Below are 15734 nucleotides of genomic sequence, written 5' to 3'. Positions count from 1 at the left end.
AACTGGGTGTGTTGCTTCATCAAAAGATGAATGATTCATCCCATACTGTGCATGTAGTTGGCACCTATGTCAACATGCAGCAGGACCTACAAGTCGTTGCCAAGTTCTACCTTAATTTGTTTTAGAGGAAGGGTATTGGTTTTTCAAAGTCGTACCTGTGGGGTGTTTTTGTCCGTCAGAGTATATAAATGGATGGAACTATGAAATATTCATCACACTAATGCCTCTTAGCAGGTAAGCACTGTTCATTCTGAGATTATTTATATTGAAGTAATGCATTAATATTATTCAAATAATGTAAATTTCAAACATTTCTGTAACTAAAGTGAGGATTTATGTCTTTCAGCCATGGGGACCCTGTTGCTGCTTTGTGCTTTGGGGGCTTTATTGAGCTGTAAGCATTTTTCTTTTTTAAATGTTACTCATTTTCATTTCAATTTGATATATTTGTGCTTGTCTTCTTTCTAATTTGTCGTGATTTTAAGCTGTGTTAAATTTAACAAACAGTAGTAGCAATGAAAGTTTTACAATTCAGGAAAATCATTATTTTATTTAATATCTATTAAAAAAAACCCTGTCCACCATTAACAACTATTAAATGTGACTAAATGTAGCTTAGCTCAATTAATCAATCACAGAAGCATTCCTCAACTTTGGCTCAGGATTCCCCAGCAAGACATGTCGCCAAGTGATCGCTCAATTTGAGGCAATTTATCTAGGTTGTCAACACCATCAGTTGAGAGCATTGTTGTGCGGCCATACCAGGTGCTTGTGTGAAAGTAGCAGAATTTTAAACAGGTGAAACATTTGAGAGTGCAGCACATAAAGGATAGCCATCTAAATTGAAATTTGCTTTTGTTGGGAGTAGCATTTACCTTCAGCTGCTATTGAGTTGGAACTATTATACTGAATGGGTGAAACAGGAGTGTAATCTAAATCCCACAGGCCCTGACTGAGCCCAGAAAATGTTCTTTTCACAGCAAAGGCACAGATATTGATAATATTTCCATTATGCAATTATATTGTCTGCGCAAGTGACTTATTGAGTGCTGCTGAGAAGCAGTCAAGTGACTATTCCTCAGTCTAAATCTCTCACAATGGTTATCAAGGAAAAAAAGCAATCCATCCATTATAGACTAGCATTCATCCCTGCTTTTTAACTTTGAAATGAAGGTATTTTTCAGTCACTTCCCTTTGGTGTCATATTCTTTCTTTGTACTGTATAGACAATCCAAGAAGTCTCAAGCCAAGTTTTGTATTGCCACTCTGAATCCTTTTATTGCCTTGGTACAAATAGTCTCATTCATTTCCTAATGCTTTTTTGACATGTTTTCTTCATAGGCACAGTTTTTTTACCTGGCTGCTTTATTTTAGGTAACTTGAAAAGAAGCGTTCTTTTGACTTGTGTTTCCTTGCTCTTCCCCTCCATCTGTCAGGTCCATCTAGCGCTGGATGGGCAGGGAGGGAGTTTGCTCTGTCATTCATGCAGAATTATGCTCCACACTATGACAGTCCTCGCTTTCAGCTATACATCACCGCTGTTCAGGCCAATGCTAAAGTGACAGTGCAAGTGCCTCCCTTAAACTTCAAGCAAGAGAAAACTCTAAATGCTGGAGAAAGGGTCACCATCAGTCTCCCCACCAGTGTTGAGATGTACGGCAGCAAGACGTCTCCCAACACAGTGCGCATTGAAGCCTCAGCAGATGTGACTGTTACCTCCTTCAACTACAAGCTGTATACCGCAGACACCTCAGTGGTGTATCCCACCACTGAATGGGGTACAGAATATTTCATCTTTACACCTGCTGGATCCCCCTTTGGCTCCTATAAAGAGTTCTCTGTGACAAATGGAAAAGAGAGCAACAAAGTGGAGATTTTCCCACAAGGCTCAATCAAGTTCCAGGGTCGTGTCTATGGGAGTGGCAGCCGAATGGTAATAGATCTCCAGCCATATGAGAGTGTCCAGCTCCAGAGCACGAATGAACTTTCTGGCACCAGAGTTGCCTCCCAGCACCCTGTTGCTGTTGTCACGGGTCACACTTGCACCTGGCGCTTTTCGAAATGTAATCATGTTTATGAGCAGCTGCTGCCAGTGAACAGGTGGGGATCCAGCTTCATTGTGCCTCCCCTGAGCATCCAGAAGAGATATGACAGTGTCTACCTCCAGGCCTCCCAGCCCACCCGAGCCACCGTCCAATATGGCAACCGTGAAGATGTTTTGAGTTTGACCAGGGGGAAGATAATGGAGATCCGCTACCACAATCCTGAAACACTGTCTATTCAGGCCGATCATGGCATCCAGGTCCTCATGCTCTTCAACGGTGTCAGACAGGGCTGGCTCCAATTCTACGACCCTTTCTTAATGACCATCCTGCCCACAGACCGCTTCTGCTCCTCTTACTCGCTAGAGGCTCTGGAGGGCTTTGACAACCAAGCCCTGATTGTGGCACAGACCAGTGCGATGGCAGAGCTGCGTATTGATGGTACGAACCTGCCCCGTAATGTCCAGTGGAAAAAGGTTGCAGGGACAGAGTTCTCTTGGGCGCAGATGTCCTACAAAAAAACCCCTGACAGCAATAGACACACTGTGTCCAGCTCCGGTTCCCACTTTGCTCTCTACAGTTTTGGAGTCAGCCAGATGAATGGTTATGGTGCTCCAGGACAATGTATACAGGCAGGTAAGGTGCACACACTATAGCTATTCAAGAATTTCTGAGCTCCTACTAAAAAACAGTTTCAAGCAGATATTGTTATGATATACAGTATACTGACTAGCAAGATAAAATATTTTACATTACATATAAATTAACTGTAATGATGTAGGCATTAATTGTATATTCTTTATGTTTTTCCAGGAGGTGGATCTTTGTCCTGCAGCAGTGTCACGTGCAGTGCCAATGAGGTGTGTGAGACGAAGGGTGGGTATCCCTCCTGTGTCCCCAAGCAAGTCAAAAGCAAGCCTGGCACCTGCTGGGCCATGGGAGATCCACACTACCGTACCTTTGACGGCCGACACTATAACTTCATGGGTACCTGCACGTACGTCATTGCTAAAAACTGTGGAAAGGATGATCACCTCCCAGCCTTCGAGATCCTCGCCCAAAATGAGAACAGAGGAAGCCTCAGGGTGTCGTATGTCGCCGTGGTCACAGTGAAGGTGTATGGCGTCACCATCACAGTAGTTCGGTCTGAGATTGGTCATGTGAGGGTGAGGCTCCTATTTCTGTTAGTAAAAGATTCTTTCTAATATTCATAGTTTAAATATTATCCCAACTTCAATTTCAATTTCAACTTCAGTTATTTCTTGGTTTGACACATTAAAATGCATACATTTAAATCAATAAATTATGTCTGTAATATCTTCATAACACATTTTCTTTTGTGCAGATTGACAACAGTCTGTGGAGTTTGCCAGTAGCCTTGAACAACAACAAACTGACCTTGTTTCAGAGCGGTCGTTCTGTGGTCATTGAGACTGATTTTGGTCTGACTGTCCGTTATGACTGGGAACACTATCTAGTGGTCACTCTGTCCGGCAGTTACGCTGGTAAGACTTGTGGTCTCTGTGGCAACTTCAATGGCAACCCCAATGATGACTTCACCACACCCTCCGGCACCCAGGCAGGTGGGGCTGTGGCCTTTGGAAGCAGCTGGAAGGTGCCAGGGCTGGTGAAAGATGCTCTGTGCAGAGATGACTGTGTGGGTGGGTGTGAGCGCTGTGAGCACAACCTGATGAAGATGTGGGAGGGTGACTTGTTTTGTGGGCTCATCACACTTATAATAAATGGGCCATTCAGAAAATGTCATGCCGTCATTGACCCACAAGCATACCTGGAGAACTGTAAATATGATGTATGCATGGGAGGCGGCCTTCGACATTTCCTCTGCAGGGCACTGGAGGCTTACACTGAAGCCTGCCAGATTGCTGGGATCCAGGTCCAAGATTGGAGGAAGACGGCACGATGCCGTAAGTAACCCAATCAGAATCAGCTTTATTGGCCAAGTATGTGTACACATACATGTAACATACAAGGAATTTGACTCCAGGTTCAATTTGCTCTCAGTGTACTTATACGCAGTTCCAAGAACAATTTACAGTGAGATAGACGTAGACATACAACTAAAAACAAGGACAACACAGCTGAAAAAAGATAGGTTTTATATATATATATATATATATATATATATATATATATATATATATATATATATACATATACATATATATATATATACATATACATATATATAGCAACAATAACCAATGACACACAATGTCTATATACATATAAGTCGTGTTCTGTAGATTGTAAACAAATACAAATGCAAAGGAATAAATACTGAATGGGTAAAGTAGTAATTTACTTTATATACATGAAGTGGGTGATTAAGTACAGTATACATGTCTATATACAGTATACACAGTGTGCAGGATTCATAGATGGATGATACGTACATGTTAAAGCACATTGTGTGTTTGAAACTCTAAATATGTAATTTATAATTAAATCTGAATTACTCATGAAATGAACATGCTGTTCTTTCTTGTTTGTCGTTCTTAGTATTTATAACATTCTGTTCTCTTTCTTCTCCCTAAAGCTGCTAAATGTCCAGCAAACAGCCACTATGAGCTCTGTGGCCATGCCTGCCCTGCCACTTGTTCTGACCCTAATGCTCCCTCCAAATGCAAACGCCCCTGTGTGCAGACCTGCACCTGTAACGCAGGTTTTGTTTTGAGTGGAGGGCAGTGTGTGCCTGCCGCTCAGTGTGGTTGTACCTATGAGGGTCGATACATCCCTGCGGGTGAGTCATTCTCGGCTGACCAGGGCTGTCGGCGATGGTGTAAATGCATTGCTGGAAGCAGACGCGTGGAGTGCAAGGATAAAGGCTGTGGGGCAGGGCAGCAGTGCCAGGTGGTTGATGGCATTAGAAAGTGCCAAGCAGTCTCCCACAGCACCTGCCAGGCCACGGGTGACCCCCACTACGTGACCTTTGACAAGAGGAAATTTAACTTCCAGGGTACGTGTGTGTACCAATTGGTCGCACTCTGCTCCAAGAACCCGGAGTTGGTGCCCTTTGAAGTGCTGGTGCAGAATGATCACCGGGGCAGCAAGGTGGTTTCCTATACCAAGTTAGTGGAGATCAAGGTGTACTCCCTCAGCATTGTCATTACAAAGACCCACAAGGGCCTGATTATGGTAAGAACTACTTTAATCTTTCCTGTGAATCACTTTAATATTCTGTCTCTGTATATAAATACAATTGTGTGTTCTTTTCCAGGTGAATAATGAGCTGGTCAACCTGCCCGTCACCCTGGATGGAGGACAGGTATCTGTGTATAAGAGCGGCTGGCACGCTGTGGTCACCACAGACTTCGGCCTCAAAGTCTCCTTCAACTGGGAAAGCGCTGTGTACGCAACATTGCCAAGCAACTACATGGGAGCCGTTTGTGGCCTCTGTGGCAACTACGATGGCAAACCCCAGGATGACCTGGTTCCAAAGAACGGTGGCAAACCTGTCTCACCAGCAGATTTCGGTGCCAGCTGGCGAATGGCTGAGATCCCAGGCTGTGTCGAAGGCTGTAAAGGGGTGTGCCCTGAGTGTGACATTACACAGAAAGTTCAATATGAAAAAGGAGATTTCTGTGGTTTGTTGACAGACCCCAAAGGGCCGTTCCGTGACTGCCATGCAAAGGTGGACCCAGCTGGCTACTTTGAAGACTGTGTTTATGATGTATGCCTGTATAAGGGCAGAAAGGATGTGCTGTGTCAGGCTATTACATCATACACATCTGCCTGCCAGGCTGTGGGGGCCAAGGTGTACAGCTGGAGAACCAGTCAGTTCTGTGGTGAGAAATGCATTTATTTTGATAATGTAATTTACATTTACATTACGGAGTATTATTTACTGTAGCAGTGTAGTATAACAATAATATTGGAAAAATGAAATGGCACAATAAACTTTTTTAGTTTTGTTACTGCTCTGTGAGTCTAGCCCTTGTTTCTATGTATACTTCAACGTGTGTTTCTTACTTTTCTGGGAGTTTATGTTGCATTGCAATCACTGCCTAGGCTTATGATGCCTGATGCCTATGCTCCAGTAAATAAAAAGTATTTATTCTTATCTTTTATGTCGCTTGTGCACAGTGATCAAATGTCCAGTCCACAGCCACTATGAAGTTTGTGGAGCTGCCTGTCTTTCCTCTTGCCAGAGTCTGGGCCCCCCTCAAGGTTGCCAAGCTCAGTGTGAGGAGGGCTGTTCCTGTGACGAAGGGTACATCCTCAGTGGAGACCTCTGTGTTCCCTTCTCACAGTGCGGCTGTGTCTATAAAGACCGTTACTACCGCATTGGCCAAGTGTTTTATCCCAATGGACAGTGTCAGGAGGAATGCAAGTGCACACAGGATGGAGAGGTGATGGTTACTAAAGTGGACAATTTAATGATAGTGATCAGTGTGAACTTGTAGTAACTTGTCTAATTTCCCCCCGGGGATCAATAAAGTATTTCTGATTCTGATTCTGTATGGAAATGTATTTGTTGGATTTTTATAACGCGTATCTTGTTTCTCAACTGTTTTTCTCAGGTTGAGTGCAAGAAGTTCACATGTGGCCCAAATGAGAAGTGTAAAATAGAGAACGGCGTCCAGAAATGTCACCCTGTTGGTAAGGGTGTGTGCCATGCCTCTGGTGACCCCCATTACCACTCGTTTGATGGGCGAACATTTGATTTCCAGGGCACCTGCACCTACACACTCTCCAAGAGCTGTGGTCTGGATGGCGCACACCTGGTGGCCTTCTCTGTTCAGGTGGAGAACGTTCAGTGGAACCAGATGATGAACAACAAAGTGGTTTCTGTCACCAAGCTGGTCGCTGTGGAGGTCTACGGCTTCACTCTCATCATGAGGAACAACATGTTTGGAGTCCTGGTGAGCAATGACACAAGCTTCATATTTGAAATACAGGGAAATCTATTGCTTGTATCATGTAGTGGCAGATGGTAGAAATGGCTGAGAGATGTAAAACTAGCTTGACAAATACATTTTTAACATTCTTATCATTAGTAGTTATTTTCTTTAATAAAGACTTGTGCCTTTCTTTTAGGTAAATGGAGTGTTTAACTACTTTCCTCTGAATCTTAATGATGGAGCAGTGCAGGTCTATCAAGAAGGCATGCATTATGTAATTGCAACAAATTTCGGACTGCTTGTCACTTATGACCTGGTCTATCATGTGACAGTCACAGTACCTGGTAATTACCGTGGTAAGGTCTGTGGCCTGTGTGGCAACTTCAACGGCAACCAAAAAGATGACTTCCAAATGCCTAACCGCCAGCTCGCCAACAGCGTGAATGTGTTTGGAAAATCCTGGAAGGTCACCATTCCTAATGTGGTGTGTGAAAATGGCTGCGAAGGGGATAACTGTCCTAACTGTGACCCAGCGCGCAAGGCTGTGTTTTCAAAGTCCACCTACTGTGGTCTTGTTAAAGACCCCAAAGGTCCATTTGCAGACTGCCATAGTAAACTGGACCCACAGCCATACTTTGATGACTGTGTGTTTGATGTGTGTGCTTCCAACGGCGATGGGAAGGTTCTGTGTAACAGCATAGCAGCCTATGCCTTCAACTGTCACATGGCAGGAGTGGACGTCAAAAACTGGAGGACGGCTTCATTCTGTCGTAAGGGACATTAACTTTTTTTGTTTTTCTACCAAATCAACCTCGTAGTCTTGTCTACCATACTGTATTAATATTGTCTTTATTAAATATAAGAACAGGCTGTTGTCTAATACATGTTTTCCCTCTCTTTGGATGACTTATTTCAGCCATGAAATGCCCAGCCAACAGTCACTATGAGGTGTGTGCAGACGCCTGCTCTGCATCCTGCTCAGGCCTCACAGAGATTGTCCAGTGCTCCACCAGCTGTACAGAAGGCTGCGAATGTGATGCTGGCTTCTTATTCAATGGACAGACATGTATTCAAGATACTGAGTGTGGCTGCTATGATAATGGAAAAACTTACAAGGTACACATCAACACCTCTGTCTGTACTAAAAAAGCCATTCCTTTTCAAAAAGAGTCAAAGTCAAAGTGGCTTCAGCAAATAGCAAAATTCATGCTGACATGGCATTAAAGTTGCACAGTGGTGGACATTAGCCAGTCTGATCTTAGATATGTGGACTGAAGATTTCTCCTGAGATTTAATTAGCAGATTGTTTAAATTTGTGGGGAGTTATAAAATGGAATAAGAATGAAACAATGTGAACTCCTCTTTAATCTGTCATGTCCTCTGTGTATTATTTCCCCTTGTATAATGAGCCTGCTCTATGTTCCCAGCCTGGTGAAGTGGTGTATGAGGATAACTGCAACACAAAGTGCACCTGTAATCCAGCGACAGGCCTTGTCTGTGAAAAGCATTCCTGCCCTCAAAGCACTAAATGCATGGTCAAGAAAGGAATCAGGGCCTGCTACAACACAGGCAAGACACAAATGCTGTATATTTGTATTGACTAATTTTATATATATATATATAGATATAATAACTGTTCTGAACGTATTAACTCAGTAAATATTCTTTCAAATGTATAGTACATTTTAAGTTAGTTTTGAGTTAAATTGCATTTTTCCTTTAATAACTATTTTTTCTTGTGTAGATCCCTGCAAAGATGCCAAGTGTCGGGTCAAGGAGAAGTGCCGCGTTAAGAAGGGTGAAGCTGTCTGTGTCCCAGAGTACACAGGAAAGTGCTGGGCCTGGGGTGACCCCCACTACCACACATTTGATGGTTACAACTATAACTTCCAGGGCACGTGCAAGTATGTCATCTCCAAGACCTGCGGGAATGTGGACGGTCTGGTGCAGTTCTCAGTCACTGAGAGGAATGATAACCGGGGAAGCACAGCAGTTTCTTATGTCAGAGAGGTCGATGTGTCTGTATATGGATACACCATCACCATCCGCAAGAACCAAGTTGGTCGAGTCACGGTAAGATTTTAGTTTCTTGTCTGGTGTGTTTGACCTGCAGTATTTCAGTGTGTACGTTTTATATTGTTCTGATCCATTCCCTTCAGGTGGACGGGGAGCTGTTGAATCTTCCTGTGCGACTGGGTGAGGGTGAGGTGTCAGTGTTTCAGCGTGGTCACACTGCAGTGGTGGAGACTAGCTTTGGTCTGATTCTCTCCTACGACTGGAACTGGGAGCTGATCATCTGGCTGCCCAGCAGCTACTACGGCAGTGTCTGTGGTCTTTGTGGCAACTTCAACGGTAACAGCCGTGATGAGCTCCAGAATCCAGCCGGCAAAGCAGTCTCCTCAGTGATGGAGTGGGGCAAGAGCTGGCAAACTCCTGACCAGGACAAGGATCATCCTTGCTGGGACACGTGTGAGAAAAACTGTCCTACTTGTGACAATAGCCAGCTTAAGCTTTATAAGACTGAGGCTTTCTGCGGGGCCCTGGCAGCCAAGGCCAATGGTGTGTTCCAGAAATGTCATGGAGCATTGGACCCCCAGGTCTTCATGAACAGCTGTGTGTATGACATGTGTATGAATAAGGGAGACAAAAAGATGCTGTGCCAGGCGTTGGCCTCTTACAGTAAGCAGTGTCGTGAGGAAGGAATAATTATCAAGGGCTGGAGGAAAAAGTTTGGCTGCCGTGAGTATTTACAAGAAGCACATTTGCTCATTTTAATCAAAGATTTCAATCAAATATTGAAGTATTTCCTTTTTGGTTAATGCCTTTAATTTCTATCCAGCAATGAACTGTCAGCGTCACAGCCACTATGAAGACTGTGCCAGCCCGTGCCAGCCATCCTGCCCATTCCCTGAGCAAAAGCAGACCTGTAACGGAGCCTGTGTGGAGACCTGTGTGTGTGATAAGGGTTATGTCCTCAGTGCTGGTGTCTGTGTGCCTGCTAAAACGTGTGGTTGCTCCTATCAGGGCCGCTACTACAAGCCAGGCCAGCACTTCTGGGCTGATGAGGCTTGCGGTCGCCTATGCGAGTGTGATACGACCCTGGGCATGGTGACATGCCGCGAGGCGTCCTGCTCTGCCAACGAAAGGTGCACCGTAGTGGATGGAGAGCGTGGCTGCCGACCCATCAGTCACGCCACATGCACGGCCTCAGGTGACCCACACTACCGCACTTTTGATGGCCGCAGGTATGACTTCCAGGGCACATGTGTATATCAGCTGGTGGGACTGTGCTCTCAGCAGCCTGGGCTTGTGCCTTTCAAGGTGACTGTACAGAACAACCACCGGGGAAGCAAGGCCGTGTCCTACACAAGGACTGTCACCCTTTCTATATATGGCATCACCCTCACCATCAGCAGGGAATACCCCTACAAGGTCCTGGTAAGTGTGGAGGTGTGGATAATGTGAAGCATATGGGTGATTTGATAAAAGATTAAATAAGTAATCTGACACTTGTTTTCATGAGGATTTTTGGAGAGAAAGGAAATAGGACACAGTATGTAGTTACAGTATTAAAAATAAAAACAGCATAGATACTCTGAGCCTCATTCAAATGAGTAGATGATAATACCTTCTGTCATTGTTCTAATTCTGACATCCCTCGTGCTCTTCTGCATATATATTTAATTGCATATTAAAATTTTGATCCAGGCAGACTTAATTATACTAAGATTTAACTGCACATTAGAATGGATTAGCAAGGACGGCAGAATTATTAAATCTATAATCTCCTAAAAATATTCCTCCCTGCCTCCCTAATTTTCTGCTCTTCAGCTCAATGGGCAGCTTGCTTCGTTACCACTGGATTACAATAATGAGCTGGTCGTGTTTCTCAGCGGCTGGACAGCTGTAGTGGAGACAGTTGCTGGTATCACGGTGACCTTTGACTGGCGGAGCACAGTGAGCGTTACTCTGCCCAGCAACTACCAGAGCGCAGTCTGCGGCCTGTGTGGCAACTACAATGGAAAAGCTCAGGACGACCTGACCATGCCGAACGGCAAGAACGCCAACAATGGAGCCAAGCTGGGGGAGAGCTGGCAGGTGGCCCTCGTACCAGGCTGTTCATCAGCCTGCCAGGGGGCATGGTGCCAGGCCTGTTCAGACTCCCAGAGGAAAGAGTACACAGCCCAGAAGTACTGTGGTATTATCGCTGACAAGGCAGGGCCTTTCAGAGACTGTCACAGGCGTGTGGACCCTGCTCCTTACTTGGAGGACTGTATGTATGATGCCTGTCAGTATCATGGTCACCGTGGATCCGTCTGTGACGCTGTGGGAGTCTACGTCTCTGCCTGTCAGAGCCAAGGAATCACCATCCGCTCCTGGAGAACAAATACTTTCTGTCGTGAGTTTGAGATTGTGTTTTCATTTTTTTTAAATAAATTTTTGTTTTCATACTTCAAATCTCTTATTTCAAAATATCTCTTTCATCTTTCACCTTGTTCCTCTCCCCCTCTTCTCATTCTATCCCACAGCAATGGTGTGTCCAGCCAACAGCCACTATACCCTGTGTGCCACAGGCTGCCCAGCCACCTGTGCCAGCTTAACTTCCCTTGCCACCTGCCACAGGTCCTGTACAGAAGCCTGCGAGTGTGACGAAGGCTACCTCCTGAGTGGGGATACCTGCGTGCCTGTGAGAGACTGTGGCTGCTCCTATGATGGTCACTACTACAGGAAAGGAGGCGTCTTCTACCCTGAAACAGAGTGTGTGGAGCAGTGTATCTGCGGAGAGAACGGTGCGGTGTCTTGCCAAAAGGCCAAGTGCCGTCCAGGGGAGACCTGTAAGCTTGTAAACGGAGTGAAAGGCTGCCACCCTGAGGGGCACGGCAAGTGTGTGGCTTCGGGTGACCCTCATTATATTTCCTTTGATGGACGGAGGTTTGATTTCCAGGGTACCTGTGTCTATGTGTTGGCCAAGGTTTGTGATGATGACAAAGGCTACCTGACGCCATTCACTGTAACTCAGGGGAATGAGAAGTATGGAAATGGAAAAGTGGCTGTTACCAAGTCGATTGCAGTGGTGGTCTATGGTTATGTAATTTACATCCAGCAGGGAGTGCCATGGAAAGTCATTGTGAGTCCAACAACTTTATCCAAAACACGTGTGCTTACATTACATTACACATTTATTTCCTCACATGATTCTGCTCTCCTTCCTCCTCGTCCAGGTGGATGATGAACTTCTGAACCTTCCTCTCTCCCTGGACAATGGCCGTCTCAGAGTCACACAGGAAGGTCGCAACATAATTGTCCATACAGACTTTGGACTGACAGTCCTGTATGACACTGTCTATTACGTTGAGGTGATCGTGCCTTCTACATACCAGGATAAGATGTGTGGTCTTTGCGGCAACTACAACAAGAAGGGTGGTGATGACTTCAGACTTCCTGGTGGCAGACAAACGAACAACGTCGACGACTTTGGGAAGGCGTGGGTGGTGGACCTGCCTGGGCATGATTGTGGGGGCTGTGGAGGCCAGTGTCCAGTATGTGAGCAGGCCAAGGCCGCCTTGTACGGGAAACCTGACTCGTGTGGCATCATGAGTGCACCCAACGGGCCTTTCAAAGCCTGCCACAGTAAAATTGACCCAGCAGCATATGTGTCTCATTGTGTGTTTGATGTTTGTGCTATGGGTGGCAAAAAAGATACTCTGTGTAACAGTGTCCAGGCCTACGCTTTGGCCTGCCAGAGCGCAGGAGTGCAAATGCAGCCATGGAGGAGCAGCTCCTTCTGCCGTAAGTTACACACAATTTTTTTTGTCGAAGAATTGTGCATGTTTTATATTTCAGGTGTTCAAACAAAGTCTCACAAATATCTTCTTCTCTTGTAGCTGCTTCCTGCCCTGCACACAGTCACTATGAGGTGTGTGCCGACACCTGTGGTGGGACCTGTGCCAGCTTTATTTACCAATTTACTTGTTCTGAAAGCTGTTTTGAAGGATGCCAATGTGATGCTGGCTTTGTTTTTGATGGCATCCAATGTGTTCCCTTGGACAACTGTGGCTGTGTGCACAATGGCAGATATCTGACGGTAAAATTAGATTTTACTTTGTCGTCACACATGGTAACTGTGCTAAAATTGAAATTCTCATGAAAAACGTTTTAGCATATTAGAAGTGACTAAAACTTTCTAATCTTGTCATGGCATTTACACATGAATAGATACAATAGAGATATAAGTGATTTTTAACATTATATATATATATATGTCTCCAGGTGGGCCAAGCAGTGGTGGACAAAGAATGTAAGTCCAAGTGCGTGTGCCAGGCTTCTGGGCTGGTGAAGTGTGAAAAACTGTCCTGCGCCAGTGGAGAGGCTTGTGCCGTAAGAGATGGGGTCAGAGGTTGCCAAGTCAAACGGGGCCACTGCAGCATCAGCCAAGTTGGCCACCTCACCTCCTTTGATGGCATGTCTGGAGCGATGGGAGCTCAGGGGGCATTTGAAGTGGCGTCTCTCTGTGACGAGACAGCTAAGCTGTGGTTCCGCGTGGTTGTGGATGTCAGGGTCTGCAGTAAAGGTGCATCTCCCACTGTCGCCACTGTGTACGTGTTCTTCAAGGAAACAATTGTTGCAGTGAACAGCCAACGCGTGACCTGGGTAAGAAGAGCCGGGAGGGATAAAGAATATTTAAATGTTCAACCATGAAAGTAATCGTTTTGATCTCGATTGATTTTGTTTTTCCCCCTCTTTCCCCTCCTTCATGTTATCCAGGTAAATGGCAGGAAGGTGTCTCTTCCCAGCAAAGTGACGAGTGATGTGTCTGTCCAAATCTCGGAGAGGACTGTGATCATCGAGAGGGCATCTGCCGTGCGGGTCACCTACTCAATTTCACAGGAGGTCACTATCATTATTGACAGTAGCCTGTCTGGTAAAATGTGCGGTGCCTGTGGCAACTACAATAACAACTCCAAAGATGATATGAGGACTGCGGATGGGAAAATCACCACTGATGTGACTGTGGTTGTTGGCTCCTGGAGTGCCGGGGACTTTTCCAGGTGGTGAGTATTTGAAAGGCATACTGTAACATTTTCTCTGTCTTAATGTAATGGGCATAGATACATAGCTACATCTAATACAATGATAATGATAGTTCTCTTCTTCAATACGAGCTCTCATCACACTATTCCCCAAATCCCAATGTTAACTTTAATTGTTTTAATAACATAACAACTTTGCCTCCTCGTCTACACTTTTAACCTTCAATTCTAGTTAGAGTGAAAGCTTTAATCTTGAACTCTATCTTGCCCTTTATTATGCAAACTGCAAACTTAATTTGACCACTGAAATAATCAAGTACAGATCAGCGAGAGATGGGACGGTGTTATGACCATTCAACCGCTTATTCTCTTAACAGCAAGAACTAAACAAGGACTCCACAGAGCCCTTTTAAAGGAATGAGAGTGTGGTTTTTAATTGCATTTGGTCCAATTTAATTAAGAAATGCCAGAGAATCCCCTATGGTAATTACTGATTAAAAAGCAGGTGAGGCTGACAGGCATGGCCATCAAAAGCTACCAAGCTTGCAATCCAATCACTGCTTGTCATCCAAGGACACTTAAGACTCATCTGGGTGCAATATTAATTTGAGCCCTCATCTTTAGTTCTGTGTTCTAGCCTTAAGTCAATCCCTTAGAGAATTGAGTTTTGTGTATCCCCCTTCCTTACTTCATTCAACGTAGTAGTTGTCTTCTTGTGGGCATTTTCTCATCACCAGACCCTAAACAACACCAGGAAATACCCCTAAGAGTCAGTGCTGTTCCTGAGTGTGTTTGCATATGCCTTTTAAAAAATACATTTTCAGAAGTGTTGCTTGTAATCTCTGTTGTGCCTGAGTGAACATGACTTTACTTTGCTCCAATGCCCTTTGACTGCAATTTTTCTTTTTCATTTCAGTGGCCTGTAGAGATGTTGGTTCTGCTGTGATAGAAAGCATTTGGCATACAGGTAAAAAAAAAAAACTGCAGTTGTTTCCTCTCAAAACCATCTCACCTCTCAACCAACTGGTGTTTCCTCGTGAACGAAACAGCTGTACGATGTGGCTTACATCCCTGCTTTTTACCCCCATTAAACAGGATGAAGAAGAATGTGAAGTCGTTCGGCTAAAGTTGCTTGTTTACAGCCCGTCTCACTCATCATACTTCAGTACTTCCTCTTGATTCATGACACGGTTTTGGTTGTTTACTGGGAGTCTGGTCCTCTATTGTTCACTTTGGAGCAGTATAAAAATCTAGCTCATTCTTGACCAACATCTCCATCTAGTGGAAGAAGAAATTATAACACCTCTTATCCCCAAAACAACCAGGAGTAACTAGTCTTATAGCTGTCTTAACACACTGTACTTTCGTAGGTTTAAAAATGTGTCTGTTTTACAAAATGTGTTCTCCCTACTGTTCTGACCAATAAATACTTTTTCATTACACTGTGTGATTGTTGTTTGTGATTCCCAAATCATTAACTGTGTACAAAAACCTGTACAGCACTTTCTGTATGCCAGTCTAAATTAGAAATACATCAATCTGAAATGGGTGATGTGTGTGCATGTCTCTGCTGCATTTAGCACAGCTGGTGAGAGAAGAAATCCTGTGTAAACGTGACGTTTTAATAAGGAAGCTATCTGCACCAAAGGTCCTTGGTGTCGGAGGGAAAAGGAAAGCAATACAATAACAAAATTCCACTAATGTCTGCAGCTAACTAACCACAAAGGTGGACAGATAACACCCTGGATAGCATAGTCTGAACCTGCTGCCATCAAAGCTAAGTCCTCCCACCTCTGTAT

General features: G+C 44.6%; 1 protein-coding gene across 1 annotated transcript in view; it reads left to right on the top strand.

Annotated features, from left to right (window-relative positions):
- LOC139290170 (IgGFc-binding protein) overlaps window positions 1-13960 on the top strand; it is a 33362-nt gene extending 19402 nt beyond the window's left edge. Inside the window, exons 28-47 of the mRNA XM_070911864.1 lie at window positions 1437-2678; window positions 2856-3208; window positions 3388-3967; window positions 4600-5198; window positions 5281-5848; window positions 6147-6412; window positions 6584-6925; window positions 7101-7674; window positions 7821-8020; window positions 8332-8473; window positions 8649-8977; window positions 9064-9643; window positions 9744-10365; window positions 10428-10461; window positions 10736-11303; window positions 11434-12032; window positions 12127-12694; window positions 12790-12989; window positions 13175-13555; window positions 13670-13960. Coding sequence (XP_070767965.1) covers window positions 1437-2678; window positions 2856-3208; window positions 3388-3967; window positions 4600-5198; window positions 5281-5848; window positions 6147-6412; window positions 6584-6925; window positions 7101-7674; window positions 7821-8020; window positions 8332-8473; window positions 8649-8977; window positions 9064-9643; window positions 9744-10365; window positions 10428-10461; window positions 10736-11303; window positions 11434-12032; window positions 12127-12694; window positions 12790-12989; window positions 13175-13555; window positions 13670-13960 — 9038 coding nt within the window. The remainder of the gene's footprint in view (window positions 1-1436; window positions 2679-2855; window positions 3209-3387; window positions 3968-4599; window positions 5199-5280; window positions 5849-6146; window positions 6413-6583; window positions 6926-7100; window positions 7675-7820; window positions 8021-8331; window positions 8474-8648; window positions 8978-9063; window positions 9644-9743; window positions 10366-10427; window positions 10462-10735; window positions 11304-11433; window positions 12033-12126; window positions 12695-12789; window positions 12990-13174; window positions 13556-13669) is intronic.
- The last annotated feature ends 1774 nt before the right edge of the window (window positions 13961-15734 follow it).

The sequence above is a fragment of the Enoplosus armatus genome, chromosome 9 (assembly GCF_043641665.1).
Source record: "Enoplosus armatus isolate fEnoArm2 chromosome 9, fEnoArm2.hap1, whole genome shotgun sequence".
Lineage (NCBI taxonomy): Eukaryota > Metazoa > Chordata > Actinopteri > Centrarchiformes > Enoplosidae > Enoplosus > Enoplosus armatus.
Note: the sequence above shows the minus strand (reverse complement) of the source record. Positions and strands in the feature narration are given on the sequence as shown.